General features: G+C 65.3%; 3 protein-coding genes across 4 annotated transcripts; 2 read left to right on the top strand and 1 right to left on the bottom strand.

Annotated features, from left to right (window-relative positions):
* Positions 1–289: 289 nt before the first annotated feature.
* Positions 290–8,340, bottom strand: KIF1C (kinesin family member 1C). 2 transcript variants are annotated; one of them, XM_040053802.2, is made up of 22 exons: positions 8,258–8,340; positions 7,045–7,171; positions 6,720–6,796; positions 6,470–6,649; positions 6,319–6,384; positions 5,717–5,895; positions 5,523–5,634; positions 5,045–5,122; positions 4,897–4,962; positions 4,725–4,800; positions 4,571–4,649; positions 4,351–4,472; positions 3,853–3,965; positions 3,663–3,742; positions 3,440–3,515; positions 3,268–3,347; positions 3,079–3,173; positions 2,711–2,794; positions 2,271–2,433; positions 2,132–2,189; positions 1,261–1,860; positions 290–1,035 (listed from the first exon to the last, which is right to left on the bottom strand). In XM_040053802.2, exons 2-22 carry the CDS (start codon positions 7,148–7,150, stop codon positions 529–531), a joined length of 2,997 nt encoding a protein of 998 aa, XP_039909736.1. In that variant the 5' UTR covers positions 7,151–7,171; positions 8,258–8,340; the 3' UTR covers positions 290–528. The 2 variants fall into 2 exon arrangements, with proteins under 2 accessions (XP_039909736.1, XP_039909735.1); XM_040053801.2 differs by lacking the exon at positions 8,258–8,340 and having other exon boundaries at positions 7,045–7,243.
* A 1,113-nt stretch (positions 8,341–9,453) lies between these two features.
* On the top strand, positions 9,454–18,318 carry CAMTA2 (calmodulin binding transcription activator 2). The gene is given in 23 exon segments (XM_058424348.1): positions 9,454–9,509; positions 9,932–10,021; positions 10,101–10,201; positions 10,532–10,599; positions 10,681–10,816; positions 11,309–11,380; positions 11,457–11,646; positions 12,076–12,216; positions 12,631–13,331; positions 13,421–13,544; positions 13,624–13,761; positions 13,958–14,082; positions 14,469–14,668; positions 14,859–14,937; positions 15,130–15,364; positions 15,789–15,958; positions 16,030–16,250; positions 16,600–16,804; positions 16,902–16,973; positions 17,074–17,094; positions 17,355–17,531; positions 17,534–17,667; positions 17,931–18,318. Coding segments are annotated over 22 exon segments (3,405 nt in total). The 5' UTR covers positions 9,454–9,509; positions 9,932–9,990; the 3' UTR covers positions 17,995–18,318.
* Positions 18,319–18,547: 229 nt separating this feature from the next.
* On the top strand, positions 18,548–21,249 carry SPAG7 (sperm associated antigen 7). The gene is made up of 7 exons (XM_040053796.2): positions 18,548–18,688; positions 19,055–19,122; positions 19,203–19,291; positions 19,613–19,697; positions 19,773–19,862; positions 20,056–20,212; positions 20,394–21,249. The coding sequence occupies exons 1-7, from the start codon at positions 18,598–18,600 to the stop codon at positions 20,522–20,524; spliced, it is 711 nt and encodes a 236-aa protein (XP_039909730.1). The 5' UTR covers positions 18,548–18,597; the 3' UTR covers positions 20,525–21,249.
* The last annotated feature ends 2,598 nt before the right edge of the window (positions 21,250–23,847 follow it).

The raw sequence follows: 23,847 nt of genomic DNA, 5'->3' as shown, positions 1-23,847 counted from the left end.
GCGGTCATGAACGGGAAGGGGCGTGGCCAGGCCGCGACACCCCCAAAGGGGCGGGACCCAGGACCCTGCGCCATTCTGCGAGCCCGAGGGGGCGGGACTTGCTCAGATACCACGCCTATGCCACGCCCACACCGCCCCTGAGCTGTAGAAAGGGGCGGTGCTTCGGCGAGTGGGCCGAGACTCCACTCGGCTCCGCCCTAAGAGGCGTGACCGGCGCGTGGCCCGGAGCTGCCAGGCTGGAGTGGGCGGGGCCAGCAGAGAGGAGGCACCAGAACGGGGGGGCCAGAAGTGAGGCGCTTCTTTTTAATTAGCGGGATCGCCATCATTAATTAGGGACTCCCCTGTAAGAAGCGGGGTCCTCCTGACCGAGGGCCCCTCCCACAGACACACACACGCGGAGGGGGGGGCAGTGTGACAGCAGCTGGGGGCCTCCCCGGCGGGGAGATCCCCCCGATTGTGGGGCGGGGGGGGAGAGGTCGTGATTGTCCATTTTGGGGGTGGAGGGGCGTCCCCAAAATCCCACACCCCCTACGGGATGGGGCCCCGCGCCTTCAGGTCGGGAGCCGAGCGCTGGCGGCGGACACGGGGTGGCGGCGTGCCCACGGCGGGGGCCGGGGACCCCCCGTCCAGGGACCCCCGGCGGGGACGCCCCGAGGGAGGGGGCGGCGGGGGGGGGCTGTTTTCGGCTTGGGTGGAATCCCCGCCGGCCCCCCAAGCCAGGCGGTGCTGGGGGTTGCTCTTGAAGGGGAAACGCAGCTTGGAGTCCTGGGGGGCCGGGTGGAAGCGCGGGGGCCGGCGGGGCGGCTGCGGGGTGTGCGGGCCGCCCCCCATCAGCCGGGCCTGCTCCTGGCGCAGCCAGCGCAGCCGCCCCCGCCGGAAGGCCGGGTCCTGCTCCATCAGCCGGCACAGCCGCGCCGCCGCCGCCGAGGGGGGTGAAGGGGGCGCAGACCCTCCGTCCGTGCCGGGCTGGGGCCGCTCCTGGGGAGGGTCCTGGGAAGGTTCTTGGGGGGGCGGCTCGGCCTCGTCACCATCGTCCTGAGGGGGGGAGGAGGGGGAGTTAGAGGAGTCCGGGGGGTGGGAAGGGGGTGGTTTGTGACATCGGGGCGCTTGCGTGGGGCAGCTGGGATCTGTGTTAGGGGGTTGCGGGGCGCTGCGGGGGTGGGACGGCTCAGGGGTGCTATGGGAGGCCGTGGGGTGGGCAGACCCCACGCCAGGGCTCTTCCGGGGGCCGTGGGTCAGGCTCTGGGGTACGGCCCTCACCGGCGGCAGCGGGATGACGCGCTCCATCTGCCCCACGCGGTCGCGCAGGGCCCGGATCTGCTCGTCCTTGGCGCTGTTCTGCCGCTTCACCTCCCGCAGGATCCCCGCCAGCCTGTCCAGGTGCAGCCGCAGACCCTCCACCTCGCTCACCCGCTCGCCGCCGCCCTCGTCCTCCTCGCCGCCGCCCACGGCGTCCCACACGTCCCTGGCCACGGCTCGCCAGCCGTCGCGCTCGGTGGGCTCGCGTTTTCCGTGGCGCCGGCACAGCTCCCGCAGCCGCGCCAGGCTCAGCGCCTCCAGCTCGCTGCGCGCCGGCCGCGGCTCCCGCAGGGCCACCTCCAGGCTCAGCTCCCGCACGGCCTGAGCCTTCAGGTCGGCCATGGTCACCCAGGGGCACGGCGGCGGCGAGGACGGCGTCGGGGAGCCCCGCCGGCGCTGCGGGATCTGGTAGACGCGCAGCGGCTCCCGGCGCTTGCCCGGCGCCGGCAGCGGGAGCCCGGCCCGGCGCAGCACCGAGCGCACGGCGGGCGCCGGCAGCGCCTGGCGCAGCGACGAGATCAGGCGCCAGCCGGCCTCGTAGCACGGGGGGTCGGCGGGGGGCTGCGGGGGGACACGGGCGACGTGTAGGTGGACGTGCCCGGCGTGGAGCCCCCGCGGCCCCGAGGGACGCCCAAAACACCCCCGAGGGATACCAGAAGAGCCCCCGAGAAGCATCCAGGACGCTCGTGGGACGCTAGGGGGACCCAGGGGACAACTGTGACGCCCACGGACTATCTCTGGCACGCCTCTCGGACACCCAGGGGACACCAGAGCAACCCAGGGTCCTCGCAGGGATGCCCAAATTCCCAACCGATGCCCGTGCCGCCCTCACCTGCGGCTGCTCTGACACCTCCTTCTCCAGCTGGGGCTGGTTCTCCAGGTCCTGGAGCCTGGGGCGGGGGACACACACAGGGTGAGCCCCCAAACTGCCCCCGGGGCAGACCCCAAGTGTCCCCGGGCGGTGTCCCCACCTCTGGAGGCGCATGTCGATGCCCTGCTGCTCCAGCAGCTCCCGCTGCGCCAGGTTCCAGTCCAGGGGGGGCCCAGGGGACGCCCCCCGTTCCCGCTCCCGCCGCGCTTGCTCCGGGTGCGTGAAGCGGAACACGTGGTTCTTCCCCAAAATTAGGCGGTGGCCTGGTTTGGGGGTGGTTGGAGGGGTCACAGGGGGATTTAGGGGAGGTTCGAGCAGGGTCACAGGGAGTTTTGGGGGGATTTAGGTGGGAAATGGGGGTTTGAGAGCGTCATAATGGGTTTGAGAGAAAATTTGGGGGCGACAGGATTTGCGGGAGGTTGAGGGGAATTCGGGGGGGCACGCTGAGATTTTTGGGAGGGTTCAAGGAAGAGCTGCAGGGATCTGGGGGGGATTTTGGGGAGACACACAGAGATCTGGGAGGGCTTTGGGGGTCCCTACCCGACTTGAGCACCACCGGCTCCGTCACCTGCTTCCCGTTGACGTAGGTCTCAGCCCCCTCACATGGCTCCAGGGTCACCACAACTTCAGGAGGGGACAGCAAGGGGAGGCCGAGTCACCTCCTTGCTAAACCGAGGCAGGGGAACCCCAAATCCCGTCCCGCACTGCCCCAAACCCCCCCCAGCCCCAGGACCCTCCCTCTCCCACCGGCACGGGGGAGCGGTACCTGGGGGGGGCCGTGCTGACCTGCTCCAGTGGCAGCATTTGGGGAGGGGGGAGGAGAAAGAGGAATTAAGGTGTGCCGGGAGGGGGTCGGGCAAGGCGGGGGCACCCCAAAATCTGGTGCCCCCCCCACCGGAATTCCGTACCTTCCCCCGAGGGGTCGGGGCGGCTGCGGAAGAGGCAGTGCTGCTCCCGGATGAACGGCCCTGACAGCTTGATGTCCACGTCCACCTGGCCCACCCTGGAGGAGGGGGGCACAGGGCAAATTGGGGGGGACCCCAAGGGACCTGAGGGGGCCCTGAGGGGGTTCGGGGGCCCCACAGCCCCCCACTCACCTGGTCACGCCGTCCTTGATGTGGTACAGCAGGCACTCGGACATCAGGGGGTCCTCGTTGAGGTTCACCAAGTGCGGGGTCTTTTGGAGGAGAGGGGCGCAACAATAAAAGCGGAGTCAGGGTGGGTGGGTGGGGTCCCTGATCGTGGGTCCCCCAGCCCCCTCTGACTTGCCTTTTTAGGGGAGAAGACGCCGACGGTGCCGCCGTCCTCCCGCAGAGCCACCCCCATCTCGGCCAGCAGCGCTTCCCTGGGGGGGACAGGGAATTTGGGGGGGGAGCTGAGAGGGTGGGCCGTGGGCCAGAGGGTTTTGGAGGAGGCCCGGGAGAGTTTTGGAAATGTTGGGGTGGGGTTTGAGGGGCTATGGGAACGTTTTGGGGTTCAGAGCTCCCCTCACCGCTCCAGCCTCAGGGCTTCCGTCCGTCGCAGCTTCTCCTCCCAGGTCTCATTGAGCTCCGCGATGATCTTCTCCGTCTCCTGGGAGCAGCAACGATTGTGGGGGGTCCCCCACAGTTTGGGGGAGGGTGCCACACACCCCCCGGGTCCCTGTGGATCAGGGGAGGGGCTGGAAGGTGTTTTAGGGTCACCTGCAGTCGCTCCATGGCCTCGGTGGGGCCCAGGGGTGGCTCCAGCCCCGGACCCCCATTGAGGGCAGGGGACGTCGCAGCAGAGGGGGCAGAGAGGGTGGTGTCAGCGAGACCTGGGGGGAGTTGGGGGCTCGGTGGGGGGGGTGTTCCCTCCTGCACCCCCATATCAAACCCTCACTGTCCCCCCAGCACCACAGCTGTGTCCCCCACACTGTCCCCTGAACCCCTTGTGCCCACAAACCCCACCTTAGCTCTGCCCCCAAAACTCTTCTCTCCCCAAAACCCCTCTGCAACCCACACCCCAAATCCACCCCCCCTACAAAATCCTTCAGATCTGACCCCCAGACCCCACAAACGCCTTTAACTCCATCTTCACAACCTCAAGTCCTGCGCAGCCCCTCACCCTGGGCACCGAGCAGCTCCCTCCAAACCCCTACGCCCCCTCGCAGCCCCACAAACTCCCCATCAGAGCCCCCCAGCCGCCCCCCAGCCCCTCACCCTGGGCACTGAGCAGCTCCCGCAGCCGCGTCACCTCCTCCCGCAGCTCCCGGATCAGCCGCGCGTTCGGGTCCTCGTTGATCACGGCGTGGCACCGGATCTGCTTCGTGCGGTCGGCGTAGCTGGGGGTCAGGGGGAGAAAAGGGGCAGCATCAGGGCTGGGACCCCCTCTCCGTGCACCCCAAAACCCATCAAGGACCCCCAGAGCCCCCTCCCTCACCGCAGGGTGCTCAGTGTCTCCTCGTAGTTGCTGTCGGCCGGGCTCAGCGCCGCGATCATGGCTGTGCGCGAGTTCCCACCTGTGGGGACGTGGTTAGGGGGGCTGGGAACCCCAAAAAATCCCCTTGTGCTCCCCTTGCTCCTCCCAAACCCACCCAGGTTCTCCTTCAGCAGCCACGTCAGCACCGAGTCCCGGTACGGGATGAAATCCGGCTTCTTCTTCTTGCTGGTCTGTTGGGCAGGGGAAGAGCGCGGTCGTGAGGGCTCCCCAGAAAAGGAGGGGACCCCCGAGGGTGGGTGCAGGTAGGGGGTGACCCCCAGACTCACCGCCTCGGCCAGGGCAGAGATGACCTTGCCCAGAGTGGTCAGGGACTTGTTGATGTTGGCGCCTTCCTGGGGAGGGGGAGCAAGGTCCGGAAGGGCTCTGGGGGGAGTCAGCCCCTCTTTTTGTGGGGTGCAGGGGGTCACTGCTCACCTTGAGGCGGATCCCCTTGGCCCCTGAGGCGTCGGCGCGTTCGCTGCCTGCCAAGTCCACCAGGCTGATGCGGCTCACCTGGGGGGGCAGGGGGGGTTGGGGGGATCTAGGAGGGAATTCCGGGGGGAAATGGGGGTGTGAGGGGATTTGGGGGGGGTGTTGTAGAATTGGGGGGTGGTCTGAGGGAGTGGAGAGAATGAGAGGGACCGGGAGAAAATTTGGGCATGTTTGGGAGGGGCTTGGAGGGATTTGGAGGAGGTTTTGGTGGGAATTTGGGGAAGCCCCAGGGATTTTGGGGCACCCTGCCCCTCCCTGCAGTGAGGTCGCTCAGCAGGTCGCAGTGGCGCTGGCTGAAGACGATGGTGGATTTTGGGGTGGGACTCAGGAGAATGCAGAGGGGTGATTTCAGGGGGATTCTGAGGTGATCCAAAACTGAGGTGGGGATGGATTTAGGGGGTGACTCTGGGGCTCCCCTGACCTTCTCCGTGGTGAGGTCGCTGAGCGGGTCCCGGCGGCGCTGGCTGAACACGATGGTGAACACGGCGTGCGAGCGGCTGCTCGTTTCGTTCATGTTCGTGGCTGCCACTGTCCTGCGAGGGAGTTTGGGAGGACCCTCGGTGCCTGGGGGCGCTTGGGGGTCGGGGGCGCCCCTGCGGCCCCCTGTGCCCACACCTGGCCTTGTTGCCGCTGTCCATGAGGTCGGCGATGTCGGCGAAGGAGGCGACGGCGAGACGCGACAGGTCCTGCACGTAGGGTCCGAGCAGGGGGTGCTCCCGCACCCGCAGCCCCCCCCGGCTCTTGGGGTTCAGCAGGTCCCGCACCCGCTCGCAGTAGATCTCCAGGTAGCTCACCTGGGGGCCCCGACACGGTCAGGAGGGCCCCAAAACGCGTGGAGGTTGGGGGGTGAAACCACAAAACAGTGGGGAGGAAAAGACCCGAACTGCGAGCAAGCGAAAGCCCCACTTTGGGGGCACACCCCGGGATTGGTGGGGACGTTTCGGGGGGAATCCCCAAAATGGTGACGGGGGAAACTCCCAACCTGCTGGGCTGGGGGAACCTCTAAGCCCCCCAAATGTTTGGATGGGTGCCAAATGAACCCCCAAACTGTTGTGAGAGCTGTGGGGTGAGTCTGCGAGAGCTGAACACCCAAATTGCCTGGGGCGGGGGGTGGAATCTGCAAGCTGGGGGTCATGCCCTGAACCCCCAAAGCCCCCCCACCTCCACAGAGAAGGAGAGCCCAGGAGACGCTTCCCAAACTCCCAAATTCCTCTCACCTCCACGGAAAAAGAAAGTTCAGGTGACCCCTCCCGAGCAACGCGGGCGAACAGATCCTCGCAGAGCTGCAGGCGAGCAGCGTTGAGCCGGGGGCTGTGGGGGGCTCCAGCCCTTCCCAAGCCCCTCGGGACCCGCCCCCAGGCTCCGGACCTGCGGGATAATCCCGCGCTGCCCCGGCTCCTGCCGCCCCATCATGGTGTAGGACTTGCCGGCGCCGGTCTGGCCGTAGGCCAGGATGCAGACATTGTAGCCCTCGAAGGCGTGTGCCAGCATCTCCTCCCCGATATCCTGGTACACCCGGCGCTGCGAGGCGAAGTTGGGGTCCTCCTCCTGCAGGGGAGTGAGTGAAGGACCGCCCGGAGCCCCCCGTGGGTCCCCCCACACCCACCCCAGCACTCACCGAGGTGTGGGACCAGTACGAGTAGTCGAAGGTGAAGTGTTTGGTGGCATCTTTGGGGAGCTTGGGGTTGGTGATACCTGCGGTGGGGAGGTGACGGTGGAATTGGGGTGACCCCCCCACGTCACCCCCAACCCCCACAGCACCCTCACCCCCCCTCAAAAACCTCTCTGTTGCTATTTTTAGCCCGGCGGCAGCTGGTGCTCCGGGCCTGAGGCCAGCACGGGACAAGGACGGGGACGGGGCCGGGGGGGGTCCCCCCCTGGGCAATCCCCCACCCCTGGGTTGTTCCCTCTCGAGACCCTCCTCCCACGAGACCCCCACTCACAGGTGGTGTTTCCTTGCATCTGGATAACGCACTTGGCCTGGCGGCTGCTCTCCCGCGCGCTGAAGGGCCGGACTCTGACCGCCACCTTCACCGAGGCGCCCGCCATGCCCGCGACAGCGTCACCCTGCTGCCACCACACAGGGGAACGTCACCCCCCGGGACCCCTCCGCCAGGCGCAGGGGACCCCCGCTCATGCCCGCCCCCAGCAATGCCCCAGCCAGGGTCGCAGGGAGGGAAGGGGGGGGCTGGATCCGTGTCCCACCCTCAATCCCGCCCAAGGAGAGCCCTAAAAATAAACCCGGGGCGGTGCTGGGTGAGGCGGTGATGAAAGAGCCCCCAGCCCGACCCTCCCCAGCACCCCCAAAGCAGAGGCGGCACCTTGGCAGGGTCAGAGGTCAGGGGTGCGGGCAAAGGGTGAGATTTGGGGTAGGGACAGAGGAAGAGGGGGGTCAGAGGTCCCCCTGGATCTCCCCCCTGTTCCCAGGTGATTCCAGGGCAGCATAAACAGCACGTGACACCCCTACCCCCCCACCCACGACTGCCCCTGAGACCCCCAAAATGCAGGGGTCCCATCTCCGGGCCTGAGCCCCTCCACCGTGTAAAACAAAGGCTGTGACCCCGCGACCCCGAGAGACCCAGTGCCAGCATCAGCTCCCTAGACCACTGCTAAATCTGCCTCTACACCCCGAGACACCCCCAAACACCGCAATAGCTTTTCTCAGCCTGGCTCCACACCCATGTCCACCCCACACACTCACTCTCTCCCTATCCCTCAGGTCCCTCAAACCCCCAGTGGGACACCTGCACCTGATCCCTACCTGCTCAGGAACCCTGACATTCCTCAACTTCCCTAATAGTTCCCCTAAACCTGCTCCTATAGCCCTGTGTTCCCCCTAAACCAAATTCTTACAGCCCTGTAACCCCCTAAACCCCCTTATAGGATCCCTAAAATTGCCTTTTAGGGGCCCGAGCCCCCCCGAAGCCCCATGACACCCCCTAAACCCGCACCCCCAAGACACCCCCAAACCGCCCTACAGCCCCTATAAATTTACCCCTCGGTCCTCGGCAGTCCGCTAAACTCACTTTCCTGGGGAACCCTCGGATCCCCCAAGACCCCCTATAGCCCCTAAACCTGCCCCGGGATCCCCCAAGACCCCCCCCGAACTTGCGCCCTGAGACCTCCCGAAGCCGCGCCGCCGCCGCTGCCGCTCACCGGCCCCGCGGTGCCGCATCCCCTCGGCCCGGGGGTTCCCGGGCCGCCGCTGGCGCTGTCCCCGCCCGGGGCTCCGCGGCGGCTCCGGGGCTGCGGCCGCGCCCGGGCCCGGCGGGGCTGGGCCGGCGAGGGGGCGGGGCCTGGGGCGCGGCGCGAGGGGCGGGGACCGACGCCCCGCCCCCTCTTAAAGAGGCAACGCCGTGCAGAGGAGCCCCACAGACAGGGCGGCTTTTCCCGCCTTTTTCCCCCTCAGGATTTTCCCAATTTTCCCCTCACGTTTCCCTCTCCTCTTTCCTTCAGGGTTTTCCCCATTTTTTCCTCACGTTTTCATCTTCTTTTTGTGACATAATTTTCTCTATTTTCTCATAGCTTTCTCCTTTTTCTTTTCCTTCAAGTTTTCCTACATGCTTTTGGGTATGATTTTCACTTCATTTTCCCTCAGCTTCTCCATTTTCTTTCTCACTTTTCTCCCTTTTGTCTCTTCTTTCACTCACATGTTTTGTTCCTTACACTTTCTCTTCATTCTGCTCCTTTTCTCATCACGCTTTTCCCCATTTTTCTCCTCAGGCGTTTCCCTTTATTCTCCTCAAAATTTTTTGTTTGTCGCCTTGCTTTTTTTAATGATTTGCTCTGCTCTTCCCTCACCCTTTCCCCCATTTTTCTGCTTGTACTTTTTTTTTCCTCGTACCCCCCTTTCCCTAATTTTTTTCCATACTTTTTCCTCCATTTCCCCTCACCCTTAGGACACCCCCACGACACAGAGAACCCTCAGCCTCTACTCCAGGTAGGGCCCAAAAAATGGCAGCAGACCTACAAATCCTCAAAATGACCCCACAACCGCCTCAAGAAAGTTTATTTTCGATACCGACGGTATGTTTCGTACAATAGAAAACGTTATCATTTAGTGTTTATGTAGTCTGAGAGTATAACCGATAGTTCTAATTGTAGAGATTATTGTGTCGATAGGAGTGAACGTGTGTGAATTCGTCCACGTAATCCAAAAAGCGACGGATAACGACGGACTTGCACGACTCGATTATTAAAGTTTATTACTCGGTATCTCCCCGCCCACACGACCCCGATTGCCCCCACGCGCCCCGGCCACGCCCACCCCCGGCGGCGCGCCCCGCCCCCTTGCGCGCCTACGTCACGCGCCGGCGGCGCTGTCGGCGCTGGCCCCCGGCGGGCGGGAAGATGGCGGCGGGCGGCGGGGGCGGGGGCGGCGGCGGCGGCGGCGGCCCTGAGGCGCCAGGTGGGGCGGAGGGGGCCGGGGCGGGGCCGAGGGCGGGGCCGGGGGGGTGTGGTGCGGGGATGGGGGGGTGCCATTGGGGGGGGCGTGTGGGGCTGCGGTGGGGCGGGGTGGGGGCATATAGGGCAGAGATGTGGGGTGCAGTGGGCGGGGTGTGGGGGGGGGATATAGAGCAGAGATGTGGGGTGCAGTGGGGCAGAGATGGGGGGACAGGTCAGGGCTGTGGAGTGCAGTGGCGAGGGATGTGTGGGGTTATAGGTGAGGGATGTGCGATGGGGCGGGCGCGGGGGGATGCAGGGCAGAGATACTGGGCGTAGTAGAGGAGAGTGCTGAGGATGGTGACGGGGTCCCTGGTCCCTTGTCCCCACCCATGTCGTCCCGTCATTCCTCCACCCCATCAGCCGTTTTTGGGGGGGTCCCTGCAGGTTCCAGCCCTTCCCGTGCCCCCCGAGGGGAGCCCTGAGGGCCCCGCGCGTGCTCCGAGATGAGCAGCAAGGACCCCCCCGAGGTCTCTGGTAAGGGGAGGGGGACACACAGCGGGTGTGGGGGACGGGGAGGATGCACGGTGGGGACATCGAGCCCTCCCCCTGGCAGAGAGGAGCCACCTGAAGGTTTTCCTGCCCCGGAAGCTGGTGGAATGTTTGCCCAAGTGTCCGGTCCTCCCCAAGGAGCAGCTGCGCTGGAACACCAACGAGGTGGGGAGGGGCACCAGGGGACATGGGGTGCTCGCAGGAGGGGATGTGGGGACACAGGAATGGGGCGTGGAAGGGACGTGGAATCTTCAGGAGCCACTCGGAGACGTGGGAGGGCATGTGGGGACACAGGGAAGGGGGGCGCTAAAGGGGCACGGGAGGGGGGCGTTGGCTGGGGGTGGTGGGAACGTGGGGGACAGGGGTAGGAATGTGGCAGGACAGGGGACGTCAAGGCGGTGGGACGGTGTGTCAGCGAGGCTGGGACAAGGGAGTGATGCTGTGGGTGGGGGACGGGGGGGACAGGTGACACAAATGGGCCGCTTGTCCCCCCAGGAAATCGCCTCGTACCTCATCACCTTTGAGAAACATGACGAGTGGCTCTCGTGCTCCCCAAAAACCAGGTCAGGGGGAACAGGGGAGTGCCCTGGGGGGTTGCGGGGTGCCCTGGAGGCTCCTGGGGAGCCCCCTGACCCCGTGTCCAGGCCACAGAATGGGTCGGTGATCCTGTACAACCGGAAGAAGGTCAAGTACCGCAAGGACGGATATTGCTGGAAAAAACGCAAGGATGGGAAGACAACACGCGAGGACCACATGAAGCTGAAGGTGCAGGGGGTGGAGGTAGGAGGCAGGGAGCCCCAAAACAGAGCCCCCCCCTTCCCCAAAAAAAAGCATCTGATGCCCCGCAAAAAGCACCTCTTTCCATAAAACTGCTTCTGGTTCAGGTGTGGGGAGCTGTGAGAGGGTGGCTGGGAATGCACAGGGAGGGGCTTGAGGGGTGTTGGGTGTCCTCAGGGGACAGTTCTGGTGTGCTGGGGACACCCAGGGGGTAGTTTAGGTGGTCCAGGATCCCCAGCTGTTTGTCTGGGGGTGCTGGAGCTCCCTAGTTGGTGGTTCAGGGGCGTCAGGACCACCAGGCGGTGATTTGTGGGTGGTGGGGATCCCTAAGGGGGCACTTCGGGGGTGTCAGGCCCCTCCAGCCAGGCAGCTGAAAGCCTGAGCTCCCCCATACTTGGATATGAGGCCCCCACGAGATGTGGGTACCCCCACAAAGGCTGCTTTGGGGTTCTCATCAAGGCAGCAGGGTCCCCCCAATCCATGCTGTCTCCGCAGTGCCTCTATGGCTGCTACGTCCACTCCTCCATCGTCCCCACCTTCCACCGCCGCTGCTACTGGCTGCTGCAGGTAACGGGGGGCACCGGGACCCCCTCAACCCACCCGGGCCCCCAGACCCTCCCCAGAACCCCTCTGTGCCCACCAGAACCCCGACATCGTCCTGGTTCACTACCTGAACGTGCCGGCCATGGAGGAGTGCGGCTGCCCCTGCGCCCCCCCGCTCTGTAGCCCCCCTCTGTGCGCCGGGGCCCCCCCGATCTGCGCCGCCACCGCTGACCCCCGCGAGTGGCTCAAGTGGTCCCAGGAAGAGCTGGTGGCCCAGCTGCGCCCCATGTGTGAGTGGGGGCTGCCCCAGGGCCTTTTCCAGAGGGGTTTGACCCATGCTTCGTGGGGAGAAGCGAGCTTGTGGGACTGGGAGCGGGGGCTTGGCGTTTTGGGAGGGCAGGAGCGACACCCTAAATGACCTTTTCTGATAGATTTGTTGTCTCATTTCTCAAAATCTATAGGATAAAGTGGGGCTGGGGAGGATGCCCCCAGAGCCCTTCCTTGGGCTATTTTGCCTACCTTTCCCTGTGGGATGGAGTAGGACTGGGGCAGCGTGAGGGTTGGGGAGGACATCCCAAACCCCCTTCTTGAGGAATTTTGCCCTTGCTTTCGTGCAGGATGACGTGGGGCAGGGGGGCGTGTGTGGCTTTTTGGGGGCATGGATGGAGAGTGCACTGCACAATCCCCTGTCTGAGGGATTTTTCTCCCCTCTCCTGCAGTCCACGGGGTGAAGTGGAGCTGTGGGAATGGGGGAGCACCCCCGGGGCTGTCCCTGGAGCAGCTGGTGCAGCACGTCCTGGAGCGGCACCAGGCCCGGCCGCCCCCCCGCACCCACACCTGCCTCTGCGCCAGGGGGCTGGGTGAGACAGACCTCCTGGAACCTCCCAAATCCCTGGGGAACCCACCGCAACTTCCTGGGGCTCCTCCAGCTCAGTGGGACCCCCAAATCACTGCAGACCCCACTGCGACTCCCATCCCCCTGGGATCCCCCCCAAACCCACTGTGATGCCCTGATCCCACTTGGGAGCCCCCAGAACCCCTTGGGACCCCAGAATGGCCCCTGGGACCCTGCCCTGTCCTTTGGACCCACATAGAACCACCCCAAACCCTCGGGACAACCCCAAATGCCTCTGGTCACTCTTGGAACAAATTCCTCTCAAGCACCCTGAGCCTCTGTGGGACCATCCCCTCAGGACACCTTCCCCCTGCAGCCCTGAAATCTCACCCCAAACCCTCCCTGTCCCCTGCTAACGCTCCCCCTTGCCCCCCCACAGGCACTCCTCGCCACAAGTGCGGCAGCACCAAACACCGCATCATCTCCCCAAAAGTGGAGCGGGGGGGCGGGGGGGGCGCCCCGGGGGACCCCCCCAAACCCGCCCCCTCCTCCCCCGACACCACCCAGCCTTCCCCAGGCCTGGGGGGGGGCACGGCGGCCCCCGAGGGGCCCCGAGCCCCCCCGTTTCCCCCTGCGGCGGGGCTCCCGCTCTTGGTGGTGGCCAGTTTGGGTGGGGGGGCAGCGCCGGGGGGGCCCGAGCAGCCGCTGGGCCTGACCCCCAGCCAGCACCTGGTGACCCCTGAGGGGACCTGTCCCACTGCGCCGCCCCCCCCGGCTGCCTTCGACCCTGACTGCTTCCTCAACAGCCCCCGCCGCGGGCAGACCTACGGCTGCGAGGCCGAAGCGCCCCCCGGTGCACCCCCCCCGCCCCCGGCCGTGCCCTCAAAACTGGAGGAGGAGGAAGAGGAGGGAAAACAGGGCGCAGTTCCCCAGGACCCCCTCTGTGAACTCAATGCCGCCCCCCTGCCCCAGCCCCCTTTCCCGCTCCCCTTCCCTGAGCTGCTGGTGGGGGACACGGGGGTCCCACCGAGCCCGTGCGAGCCCCCCCTCACTCCCCACCTGCCCTCTTCTCCCACGAGCCCCCCCACTGACCCCCCTGTGACCATCACCGATTTCTCCCCAGAGTGGTCGTACCCTGAGGTGAGCACTTTGGGGGGGGTGTGCTCCCCCTCACCCCCTCCCCTTCCATCCCCGGGGGTCCCTAGTGACCCCTCCCGTGTCCCCCCCAGGGTGGGGTGAAGGTGCTGATCACAGGCCCATGGGGGGACCCCGGTGCCTACTCCTGTCTCTTCGACCGCACCTCGGTTCCGGCCGCGCTGGTCCAGCCGGGTGTCCTGCGCTGCTACTGTCCCCGTGAGTGTCCCCGAGGTGGGGGTCCCCGCTTGTGCCCGCCCCTTGCCGCAGTGCTGACCCCCTTCGTGTCCCCCCGCAGCCCACGAGGCCGGAGTGGCCGCCCTGCGCGTGGCCTGTCCCCCCCGGCTGCTCTCGGCCGCGGCCCCGTTTGAGTACCGGGCACGGGGGGCAGCGCGGGGCCCCCCCGGGGCACAGCTGGACTGGCTGGCGCTGGATGGTGAGTGAGGGCCCCCCGGGAGGCACCCCTGGAACGGGACGAGAGCCCCCAAAGGCAGCTCATGGCCTTGTGGGGTGGCACCCAGATGCCTGGGTTCCTTTTGAGGTCCCATTCTGGTGTTTTTGGGTCAGGGTGTTTGGGGGATGCTCTGGCTGTCAGGTTGCCCCCCTGAGCCTCCGGGTTCCCCCTTTTTCAGAGGCCCAGTTCCGTCTGTCCATCCTGGAGCGCCTGGAGCAGCTGGAGACACGTCTGGGGGCCCTGCCCCCCCCCGCACCCCTTCTGCCCCCGCGGGGAGCCCCCTCTGAGAACCCACCCGAGCAGGTGAGCCTCGCAACACGTGAGTCACTGCATGGCTCCTGAAGATCCCTGCGTCCCCTCACGTCCTGGTGTCTTCTGATGTCCCCAATGTCCCCTAATGTGCTCTGGTGGTGCCTGGAGTCCCCTTACCTGCTGGAATCGGTTGGTGTTCCCCGGGGTCCCCTGTGTACCTTCATGTTCATGAGGGCGTCCTGACGTTCTCTGAGGTTCCCTTGTGTCCCCTCATGTCCCCGCTATCTCGCCATGTCCCCCAATGGCCTGAAGCTCCCTGGTCACTATCCCCCTCCACTATCACTTGCCACCTCCTAGGAGTCCAAAGTGCTCCCTCCCACCCCTGTGCCACCCTCTCCACGTGCCCTGGCGTTCCCTGACGTGCTCCCTGTGGCCAGGGGCCAGGGTCATCCTTTGAGGCACGGGTGGTGGCCATCTGCGAGGCCATGATGGCACGGCCGGGCTGGCCAGGGACGTCGCTGGGGACATCGGGGACATCGATGCTGGCGCATGGGGTGACGTTCCGTGGCATGACGCTGCTGCACCTGGCGGCCGCCCAGGGCTATGCCAGCCTGGTGGAGGCTCTTCGGCGGTGGCGGTGAGTGGGGACACCTGGGGGATCCCTGGGGGACCCCTGGGGGCTGGGGCTGTTTGGGGACATGGACTGGAATGAGGCAGGGATAGTGATGGCCATTCCCCCAAGAAATGTGCCTAAGTCGAAGTGACCCTCTTCAGGCTGTGTCCCCGGGGGATGTGACACCTGTCTGTGTCTCTTCCTGTCCCTGCAGGGCGCTGGCAGTTGACAGCCTGGACCTGGAGCAGGAGATCGACCCCCTCAACGTGGACCATTTCTCCTGCACCCCCCTGGTAAGGGGACACTGGGGACATCGAGGGTGCTGCGGTCGTGGTGGTGACAGTGGGGACATGGTGGCGGGGCTGGGAAGGCAGCAGCATCAAGGGCATGACCACAAGGAAGGGATGGAGGGGTACCAGGGGTGGAATCTGGAGTCATGGGACGCCTTGGGGACACCCTGTTGACAGGTGCCTCTGTGTCCACAGATGTGGGCGTGTGCCTTGGGGCACCGGGAGGCGGCGGAGCGGCTGTGCCGCTGGGACCGGCGGGCGCTGGCCGTCCCCGACACCCTGGGGCGGCTGCCGCTGGCCCTGGCACGTGCCCGCGGCCATCTGGCCCTGGTCACCCGCCTCGAGGAGCTGCAGGTGTCACCGGTGTCCCCGCGCTGTCACCTGCCTGGCCTGCGCATCCCCTCCCCGCTTTCTGCCAGTCCCGACACAGGTATGGCCCTGCTTGGCGCCTTGTAGCCCCTCTGTCCTCTGTCACCGTGTCCTGTTGTCACTGTCCTGGTCACCACCACCTTGGTGTGGCCACTGTCACTGCCCCCTTAGCACTTCTGACCGCTGTCACTGTCACCATATTCCCTGCCTGTTCCCCTGTCCCCTTTCATGTGGCCCCAGGGCATCACTGGTCCCCTCCAGCCTTTCCCTGCTGTGTCCCCCCTTGTCCCCTATCCTTCCCCAGCGTCTTTGTGTACCCAGGTGTCCCAAGTTCTCTGTGCATGTTCTCTGTCCTCCTCGGCTTCTTTGTGTCCCCGGTATGTCCCCATGGTATCTCCTGTCCTCGTGCCCTGCATGTCCCCCCTTCCCCTCGGGATGTGTCTCTCCAGGACTAAACCCCTCTACCGTGTCCCCCCTGTCCCCAGGGCTGAGCACAGCCAGCAGCCTGTCGTCCCCGTCGGGGCTCTCAGAGGGTCCTGGCTCCGTGCCGCTGCCCCCTGGCCCCCCTGGTCCCTCCGAGGATGAGAGCTGGGGGGTGGCAGTGCCCCCCAGTCCCCCTGAGGATGCCCTGGCCCTGCCCTCCGACACCCTGCAGGTAAAGGCGGGGAGCAGCCAGGGCTGGGGACATCCTTAGGGCAGGAGAGTCCCAATGTGCCCTGTCCCCAGGCCGAGGTGGTGACACTGGCTCGACAGATCATCGAGGCAACCCCTGAACGCATCAAGCAGGAGGCACCGGGAGGGCCGCCGGGGGTACTGGGAGCGGCAGGGGGGACCCTGGGGACGACGGGGACACCGGGGCCAGCCGGGTCAGCGGGGCTTGGTGCTGCCATGGCCTGGCTGGCCACGTACTTGGAGAGCGTTGACCGTCCCCCCGCGCCTCCCCACAGGTACTCTGGGGTTGGGGGATGTCTAGGGGCACCCTCAGATCCCAGGGAGCATCACCCACGTCCAGCAGTACCCGGGATGCTCTTGGGGATCCCGTGGCCTGGGACATCGGGTATCCTGTTGGGAGGGTCCTTTACATCCCGTGATACTCCAAGGTCTCCGTGGTGGGGGTCTCCCACATCCTGCAAAAACCCAATGTCCCTCTTTGGGGATCCCCTGGCTCCTGGGACACCGCAGTGTTCTCTCAGGGACATCCCATGATGATCCAAATTCCTTCCTGGGTGTCTCCCATCCTCTTGTGGCGTGCCGACACTCGCCCCCTCACCCTCCTGTGTCCTGTATGTTCCCCAGAGCGGAAGTGGCCTCACGAGCATCCCCGGGGGTCCCCGAGCGGCCGCCCCCCCCTTCGGCCGCGGGCTGGGCTGAGTTCCTGAATGCATCAGGGGGGGCACGGGGCGAGGGGGGGGCCGTGGCCCTGCTGACCCTCAGTGACCAGGAGCAGCACGAGCTCTACGAGGCCGCGCGCCTTGTCCAGGGCGCTTTCCGCAAGTACCGGGTGTGTACCCCCTGTTGCTGGCACCCCAAAACCCCCCGGGGACCCTCTGGGGCATCCCCAGCCCTGCTGACCCCCCAACCCCCCTCACTGTCCCCAGGGCCGCAGGCTGAAGGAGCAGCAGGAGCTGGCTGCCGCCGTCATCCAGCGTTGCTACCGCAAGTACAAACAGGTACCGGGGTGCGGGGAGCCTGAAAACTCCCCAAGGACCCCTCGTGAGCATCCCCTGGGCACCCCAGACCCCCCGTAACCCTCTCTCTCTGCCCCACAAGCTGACCTGGATCGCTCTGAAGGTAACAGGGTCCCCCTGGGGAGTGCTGGGGAGATTTTCAGGGCTGTTTTGAGGGCTCTGGATGCCTGGGGTCCAGGACGTGTGGACATGGGGATTCTTGCTTGAGGATATTGGGGTCGATTTACGGTGCCTCCCTCTGTATCCTGTCTGTCCACCCAGTTTGCCCTGTTCGACCAGGCAACATGGGAGCTGGGATGCTGGGGTGACATTGGGGTCCCTGTTTGAGGGTGCTGTGACACTTGCGTCCCCCTTTCTCCTCAGTTTGCCCTGTTCCAGCGGATGACGCAGGCCGCCATCCTGATCCAGAGCAAGTTCCGGAGCTACGCAGAGCAGAAGCGATTCCAGCGGCGCCGGCGTGCAGCCGTGCTCATCCAGCAGCGCTTCCGCAGCCTCCGCCAGCACCGGTGTGACCAGGGGCACTGGGGGACACGGGGGGACATGATGGGACATGGGGGCCTGGGAACAGAGAGGTCCTCATCCTCCCCTCCATTCCCTCCAGGAGCACCTTCCTCACCCTCACGCAGGACCAGGCAGCCCGGAAAATTATGAGGTTCCTGCGGCGCTGCCATCACCGGTATGGGGACACTGCAGGGGCACAGGGAGGGGATGTGGTGGAGGACTGGGTTGGACACAGTGATGGGAAATGAGGAACATTGTCAGGTGAAATGTGGACAGCGTGGGGCAACACAGCGATGTGGGTTGAGACTGGGAGGTATCACCCGGGGGTGGGTGGAGACAGGTCATCCTAGGGGGGTTGGGGGCAAGTGACATGGGGGCAGAGTCTCAACGGAGACTGACGCCCCTCTCTCCCACCTCAATTCATGTTCCCTCGCTCAGGATGGAGGAGCTGAAGCAGAACAAGGAGGTGGACAGTTTACAGACGCGGGGCCTGGCCTCGTGACACCCCCCCCCCCCACTGGGGATGCAGGCACGGCGGGGGCTCCACTTTCTCCACCACGGGGGACCCGGCATTTGGGGGGTCTCACTACCCCCTCACAGGACAGCCCAGGCGTGGCGGGGGAGCTCCTCTTCCTGTCCCCCCGAGGCATTTTTGTGTGTCTGGGTGTCCCCGGAGGGCCCGTGGGGAGGGGAAGAAGGGGGAAGAGCTACCCCGCGGCCTCTCCCCACTCGCCCCTGTACCACGCCCCGCATGCCCCACTCCCCTCCGCCCCGTGCGGGCACTTTGTACAAACTTCCATTAAAAAACGAGGAAGCGGGAATAGAAGCCCTGACGCGTGTGTGTGTGTTTGTGTGTGGGAAGGGACACTGCGGGGGACATGGGCAGGGAGGGAGGGGACATCGCTGGGGCCGCGGTCCGGGACGGGCAGGCCCCGGCGGAGCTTGGAGGAGTCGCCCTTTGACGGACAGACCACGCCCCCTGCTGGCCAGGCCGTGCCCATTCCCCTCCTCTCCAGGGGCGGGGCCCTCCTACGTCCGCGACGCGATGACGCACGACGCCCGGGACGTGGCCCTCGCGCGGCGGCTCGGATCGCCCCGTCGCAAGATGGCGGAGCTGGATCTGCTGGGTTCCATCCTGAGCTCCATGGAGCGGCCGCCCGCTGCAGCCGACGGCGAGACGCGGCGCCGGGCGCGGGGTCAGCAGGGCCGGGGAGGGCGTGGAGTCACCGGGGAGTGGGCAGCGGCGGGGAGCGGCGCGTCCCGGCCCTTCGCCCTCAGCCTCCCCCATCACACACCCGGCGTCCGCCCTCACGCGAGGCCGCGCCCACCACGGGCTGCTGGCTCCGCCCGCCGTGCCCTGGGCACACGCTCGCTCCGCAGAATGACGGGCCACGCCCCTCCCCTTTTACCCCTTGCCGCGCGTTAGATGACGCGCCACGCCCATCCTAGGCCACGCCCCCGCCCCATTGAGCGACTCCCCCGGGATGGTGCTGGCCCCGCCCCCTCGGGCCCCCAGGGGTTTTGGGGGTCACCGCCAACCTGACCCTGGCCGTCCACTCCAGAACAAGCTGCTCGCATGAAGAACCTGCAGGAGCAAGAGAAGCGCCAGAAGGTCGAGTTTAGAAAGAGGGTGAGTGAGGGGACAGGCATCGCTGGGCATTTGGGACCCTCCCCACGGGCCCCCACAGATTCCTGTCCATGTGTCTCTAGATGGAGCAAGAAGTATCCCAGTTCATCCAGGCCACCGGGGAGCCCCGGCGCCGATTCCAGCCCATGAACAAGATTGAGAGGAGCATCCTGTGAGTGGGTCCCTGGGCAAACTGGGAAGGCACTGGGGGAGTACTGGCTGCTCTGCAGGGCACTGGGAGGGCAGTGGGGACACTGATGGTAGTGAGAGCGCTTGGGAGAACAGTGGGGACACTGAGGGAATGGGAGGACACTTGGGAGGATGCTGGGGGTACGATGTGGGGCAATACTGCATGTGCTGGGGTTGGACACTGGAGACATCGGGGTTGGACAGGAACAACCCAGGGTCGCAGCACCCCTGGGGCAGCTGGGGACCCTCATGGGGAGGGACCCCACTGGGGAGCCCCAGTGCCAGCAGTTCCATGTTCCCCCAGGCATGACGTGGCAGAGGTGGCCGGCCTGACATCTTTCTCCTTTGGAGATGATGAGGACAGTCGCTACGTAATGGTGTTCAAAAAGGTGGGGGATGGCAGGAGACATTTTGGGGGGGACTTGGGGAGGTGAGGGGACACACAGTGACGCCGGTGTCCCCAGGAGTTTGCACCGTCAGACGAGGAGCTGGAGGCATATCGGCGGGGGGAGGAGTGGGATCCGGCCCGAGCTGAAGAGCGGCGTCGCCTCCGGGTAGGTGGGGCTTAGCGGGTGTGGGGTGGGATTTAATTGAGATATGGGTATGGCTCATTAGGGCGTGGCCAGATGGGTGTGGCATACATGCATGGTGGGGACGGGGCATATATGGGTGGTGTGGGCTTGGTGGGTGTGGCCTGAATGGGTGTGGCAGTGTGGGCAGGGTTTGTTGCCGACTCCTCACCCGCAGGAGCTGGCGGCACAGCAGGAGGAGGCAGAGCTAGAGCGCGGCCCGGCCCCCCCGGGCCCCCCCAACGACTACAAGGACAAATACCGGCACCTGATCGGCTCTGACGCTGCCAAAGCCGCTGCCCGCACCATGGAGGCCAACAAGGCGTACGGCTGCGGTGAGCAGAGGGTCCTGCACAGGTCCTTGGGGCTCCAGGAGCCTTGGGGTGTCCTGCATACCTGGGTCCCTTCCCAGGGAGGTTTTGGGCACCCGAATACCTGGGCTCTCTGTGGGGTGCTGGGGGAATCTGTGAGGGGGGGGGTCACAGCCACCTGGATCTCTCCTGTGCCTCCCCCCAGTGCCAGTGGCCAACAAGCGGGACACGCGCTCCATCGAAGAGGCCATGAACGAGATCCGGGCCAAGAAGCGGCTGCGGCAGGCGGAGGATGAGGGTGGGGCCGGGGGGGGCCCCGGGGGCCCCTGTATGTGATGGGAGGGTGGTGGTGGGGGTCTGCCCCCCAGGGGTATTTAACGCTGGGGGGAGGGTGATGGGGACACATGGAGGGGGTGATAAAGTGCCTCCTCTTCTTGCCTGGTCCCCGTGTCTCTTTTGGGGGGCAGCTGGGGTGACTTGGGGGCTTTCACAGAGATTTGCAGGAGGGTCTGCCAATTCAGTCTGGTTGGATTCAGTGGCTGGGATTTGCACAAGAGTTTGTGTGTGAAGTCACACCTGATGGCCTCAGCAGTGGGGGATCTGCACGTGCACTCAGACCCGGATGGACTCCGGAACAAGGGGGTTACATGAGGATCACACCTGCGTGGGCTCAGTGCTGGGGATTTGCATGGGGAGCTGCCCAAGGATATGGAGGACTCACACCTGGATGCACTCGCTGCTGGACGTGATGTGGTTCACCTTGAGTGGGAGGCAGTTGTGCGCCCGCAGCCTCGGCCGCCTGTGCGATGCACTTTGGGACAGTTGGTCAGTGTCAGGTCATCATCCACGACCTGCACGTCTGCTTGTGTCAGGAATTACTCACAGTCATCCTGGTCAGAGGTGTCCTCAACTGACACTACTGTGGGGGAACAGCCACCTGTGTGTACTTGAGTTCACCGATACCGCCCCATCACCTGGGGTGGGTGGGAGAGGGACAGTGACCATCCTGCGGCCCTGGCACAGCCTTGGATGAGCTATCAGAGTTCCCAGCTGCTTTCCCTGTGCCTCCCAGTTACTCTGAGTCTGGCTCAGTTCATCCTGATGCCTTGCAGTGCTCTTAGTCCTCAGTGTCATTCTCCTGCTTCCCAGTACCTCCCAGTGCCTCCCAGTTCCATCACAGTCCTTCCCAGTTTCTTCCCGGTGCTCACTGGGGTAGTCCTTGATGAAGCTCTGGTAGACCTGCCCTTGGTGATCAGGCGCTTGGGATCCGGGGGTAATTTAAAGTCCAGGTCGTATTTGCCCTCGTGGCAGATCTCTGAGGCTGCCACATCCATCCTGATGACCACCTGTCCAGGTACCTGGCCTTCCCAATGGCTGCTTTCAGAAGCTCCAGCACTGGAAGCACATCCAAGGAGTTGAGCCCTGAATCCCCAAACCCTCCCTGAACCCCCATCCCAGTGGAGACAGGCCTAGGCTGTCCAGGCCCCAAATCACTCCAAGGACCCTGTACATGTACACAGTCAATGCTGACCCTTTGCCCAGGGGACCTGGGCACCTCGGCCCCAAGACCGACCTGTCCAAACTGCCTTCCTGCCGAGGGCAGATGGACCCCGGTGTCTGGGTGCCCCAACTCCGCCTCCTGCCCTTTCCTAGCCCTCCCCCACTGCTGTATGACTTTTCTCCAATTACCGCAAATTCATGAAGTGATCCCGAAACCCTACCCTGTTCTGGGGACCGTCACCGCCTGCCCTAGAACCCTCCATGTCCCCAACACTCCTGATGTGTTTCACCACAACCCTGAGCCTCCTCCAAGTCCCTACACACCACCATGACGACCCATGACCCACCCCGCTTCCACCACAGCATCCCCCCCCCGCCCCTCCATACCCTTGGCCATAAATCCACCCCCACTGTGGGATTCCCATGGGAATCTAGGATCTCTTGGGCTGTGATCTGGGATGGACAAGGCCAAGATAATGGGGGTCCAAGCCTTACCCTGGACTCCACAGACAACCCCCCAGCTCCTGTGGTGGAAACATCCACGTCCAAGTGCCCATCCCATGGGGGACCCTGAGTGAGCCCAGAACCTGCTCCCCAGTACCCAGGACACTCAAAGGGCCCCAGGGTGGGTCTGGGCCCTTCTCACCCAGTGCTGCCTCTGCCAGGGACCCTGCCCCTGCCCCTTAGGCGTTCCCCGGAATTATTTAACCCTTTTCCTTTGCCCCTCCCCCATGGAGGTACTGTGGTCAAATCCAGCCCCCGCTGTGGGGAACGGGATGGGGGCCTCAAGTGCCCGGGGCTGGTGGCGCATGACGATGGTCCCTAGGTGTCCCCCACGGTTTGGGATTATTTTTACCTCTCCTCCAAGGTCACGATAATACGACCCCCAACGGGGGGGAGATGGAGCGCCGCCTGAAGGCCTTGGGGGGAACAGCACCAGCCAAAAGGGGAGGGGGCGAATTGGGGCCGACAGGATTTTGGGGGTGCAGAATGTCCTTCGCGGGGGGAGGAGTTCAGAACCTAAAGAGTAGCAGGGTTGGGGGAGGGGGAGATTCAGCCCCATGGGCCCCACAGCGTGGGGGAGGGAGGGTGGCTTTGACCACTTCCCGGGGAAGTTCTCGCCGGGGGGGGGGGGGGGGGGAGGCGGGACCAGGCCTTTTATGGGGAGTTGGGGGGAACGGTCACCCTCACGAGCCGTCGACCCCCCCCCAACCCAGTTTTGGGGGTTGTGGCACCCTGGGACCCCCTCGGGGGCAGATGATCCCGAACGTCTCGGTTCCCCCCTTCCCCGTCCTCAACCGCCGAGCCCCTCCCCCACTCCGGGGCAGGAAGTGAAACCGCCGCCCCTCCCCCCCCCCCCGGAAAGTCCCGCCCGGGTCTGAGTCAAACCGCGACCCACGGGGGGAGGGGCGGGGGTCTGCGCCCCTAGACACCCATGGAACTATCAGCCCCCGCCAGCGACCCCCGTTCGGGGCTGCCCGTGGGGGCCAGCGCGGGGAGAGCTGTCGAGATAAGGGCGTGTGTGTATCACAGTGACCGGGATTCACAATACAGGGGGAGGATTCGCAGTAACAAGGGATTTGGTATCAGTCTAGGGGGTCACGATAACCGTGGGAGTGTCGCGATAACGGGGGGAGTCGGAATGACGGGGAAGAGGGGGCACAATAAAGGCGGGGGGGGTTGTCGAGGTAATACAGGGAGGGACCCAATTACGGAAGCGAGTGTCGGGATACTGAGGAGGTGTCTGAATAAGGGGGGACGATGCATCGTGACAATCGCGGGATCTAGAATACGAAGGCTTTGGATTTAGAGGGGAGTGGGTACAGTTAGGGAAGGGTTCACAGTGAACGGGAGCGCAGGGATCGCGCTAACGGTGTGGGCTGGAACAACGCGGGGGATTCTCAAGGGGCGGAAGATGTCGCGATAATGAGGGAGGGTCGCACTAAGAAGCCCTCTCCCCTGTCCCCCCCTAATCGCAGCGCACCCTCCGCGCGCTCGGGGCCAGGGGCGTTCCCGCCCCAAAGCCTCGCCCCTCCAGCCCCCGCCCCCTGCTCCGCCCCCTGTCGTCCCCTATGAAAACCGCCGCGCGGCGCCGCCGCCGGTCCTTCGCCGCCGCCGCGCCTTGACCGGACTGCGCAGGCGCTGAGCGAAAACCCCGC

The sequence above is a fragment of the Hirundo rustica genome, unplaced genomic scaffold (assembly GCF_015227805.2).
Source record: "Hirundo rustica isolate bHirRus1 unplaced genomic scaffold, bHirRus1.pri.v3 scaffold_191_arrow_ctg1, whole genome shotgun sequence".
Classification (NCBI taxonomy): Eukaryota; Metazoa; Chordata; class Aves; order Passeriformes; family Hirundinidae; genus Hirundo; species Hirundo rustica.
Note: the sequence above shows the minus strand (reverse complement) of the source record. Positions and strands in the feature narration are given on the sequence as shown.

What these genes read in the sequence shown, in the direction of transcription:
- KIF1C (XM_040053802.2), bottom strand. Translation starts at nt 7,150, where the DNA reads ATGGCGGGCGCCTCGGTGAAGGTGGCGGTCAGAGTCCGGCCCTTCAGC. An exon ending in CGTACTGGTCCCACACCTCG is followed by an intron (nt 6,650 to 6,719) that starts GTGAGTGCTGGG and finishes ACTCCCCTGCAG; the next exon opens with GAGGAGGACCCCAACTTCGC. An exon ending in AACTTTCTTTTTCCGTGGAG is followed by an intron (nt 5,896 to 6,318) that starts GTGAGAGGAATT and finishes CGGGGCCCCCAG; the next exon opens with GTGAGCTACCTGGAGATCTA.
- SPAG7 (XM_040053796.2), top strand. Translation starts at nt 18,598, where the DNA reads ATGGCGGAGCTGGATCTGCTGGGTTCCATCCTGAGCTCCATGGAGCGG. An exon ending in AGGTCGAGTTTAGAAAGAGG is followed by an intron (nt 19,123 to 19,202) that starts GTGAGTGAGGGG and finishes ATGTGTCTCTAG; the next exon opens with ATGGAGCAAGAAGTATCCCA. An exon ending in ACGTAATGGTGTTCAAAAAG is followed by an intron (nt 19,698 to 19,772) that starts GTGGGGGATGGC and finishes CGGTGTCCCCAG; the next exon opens with GAGTTTGCACCGTCAGACGA.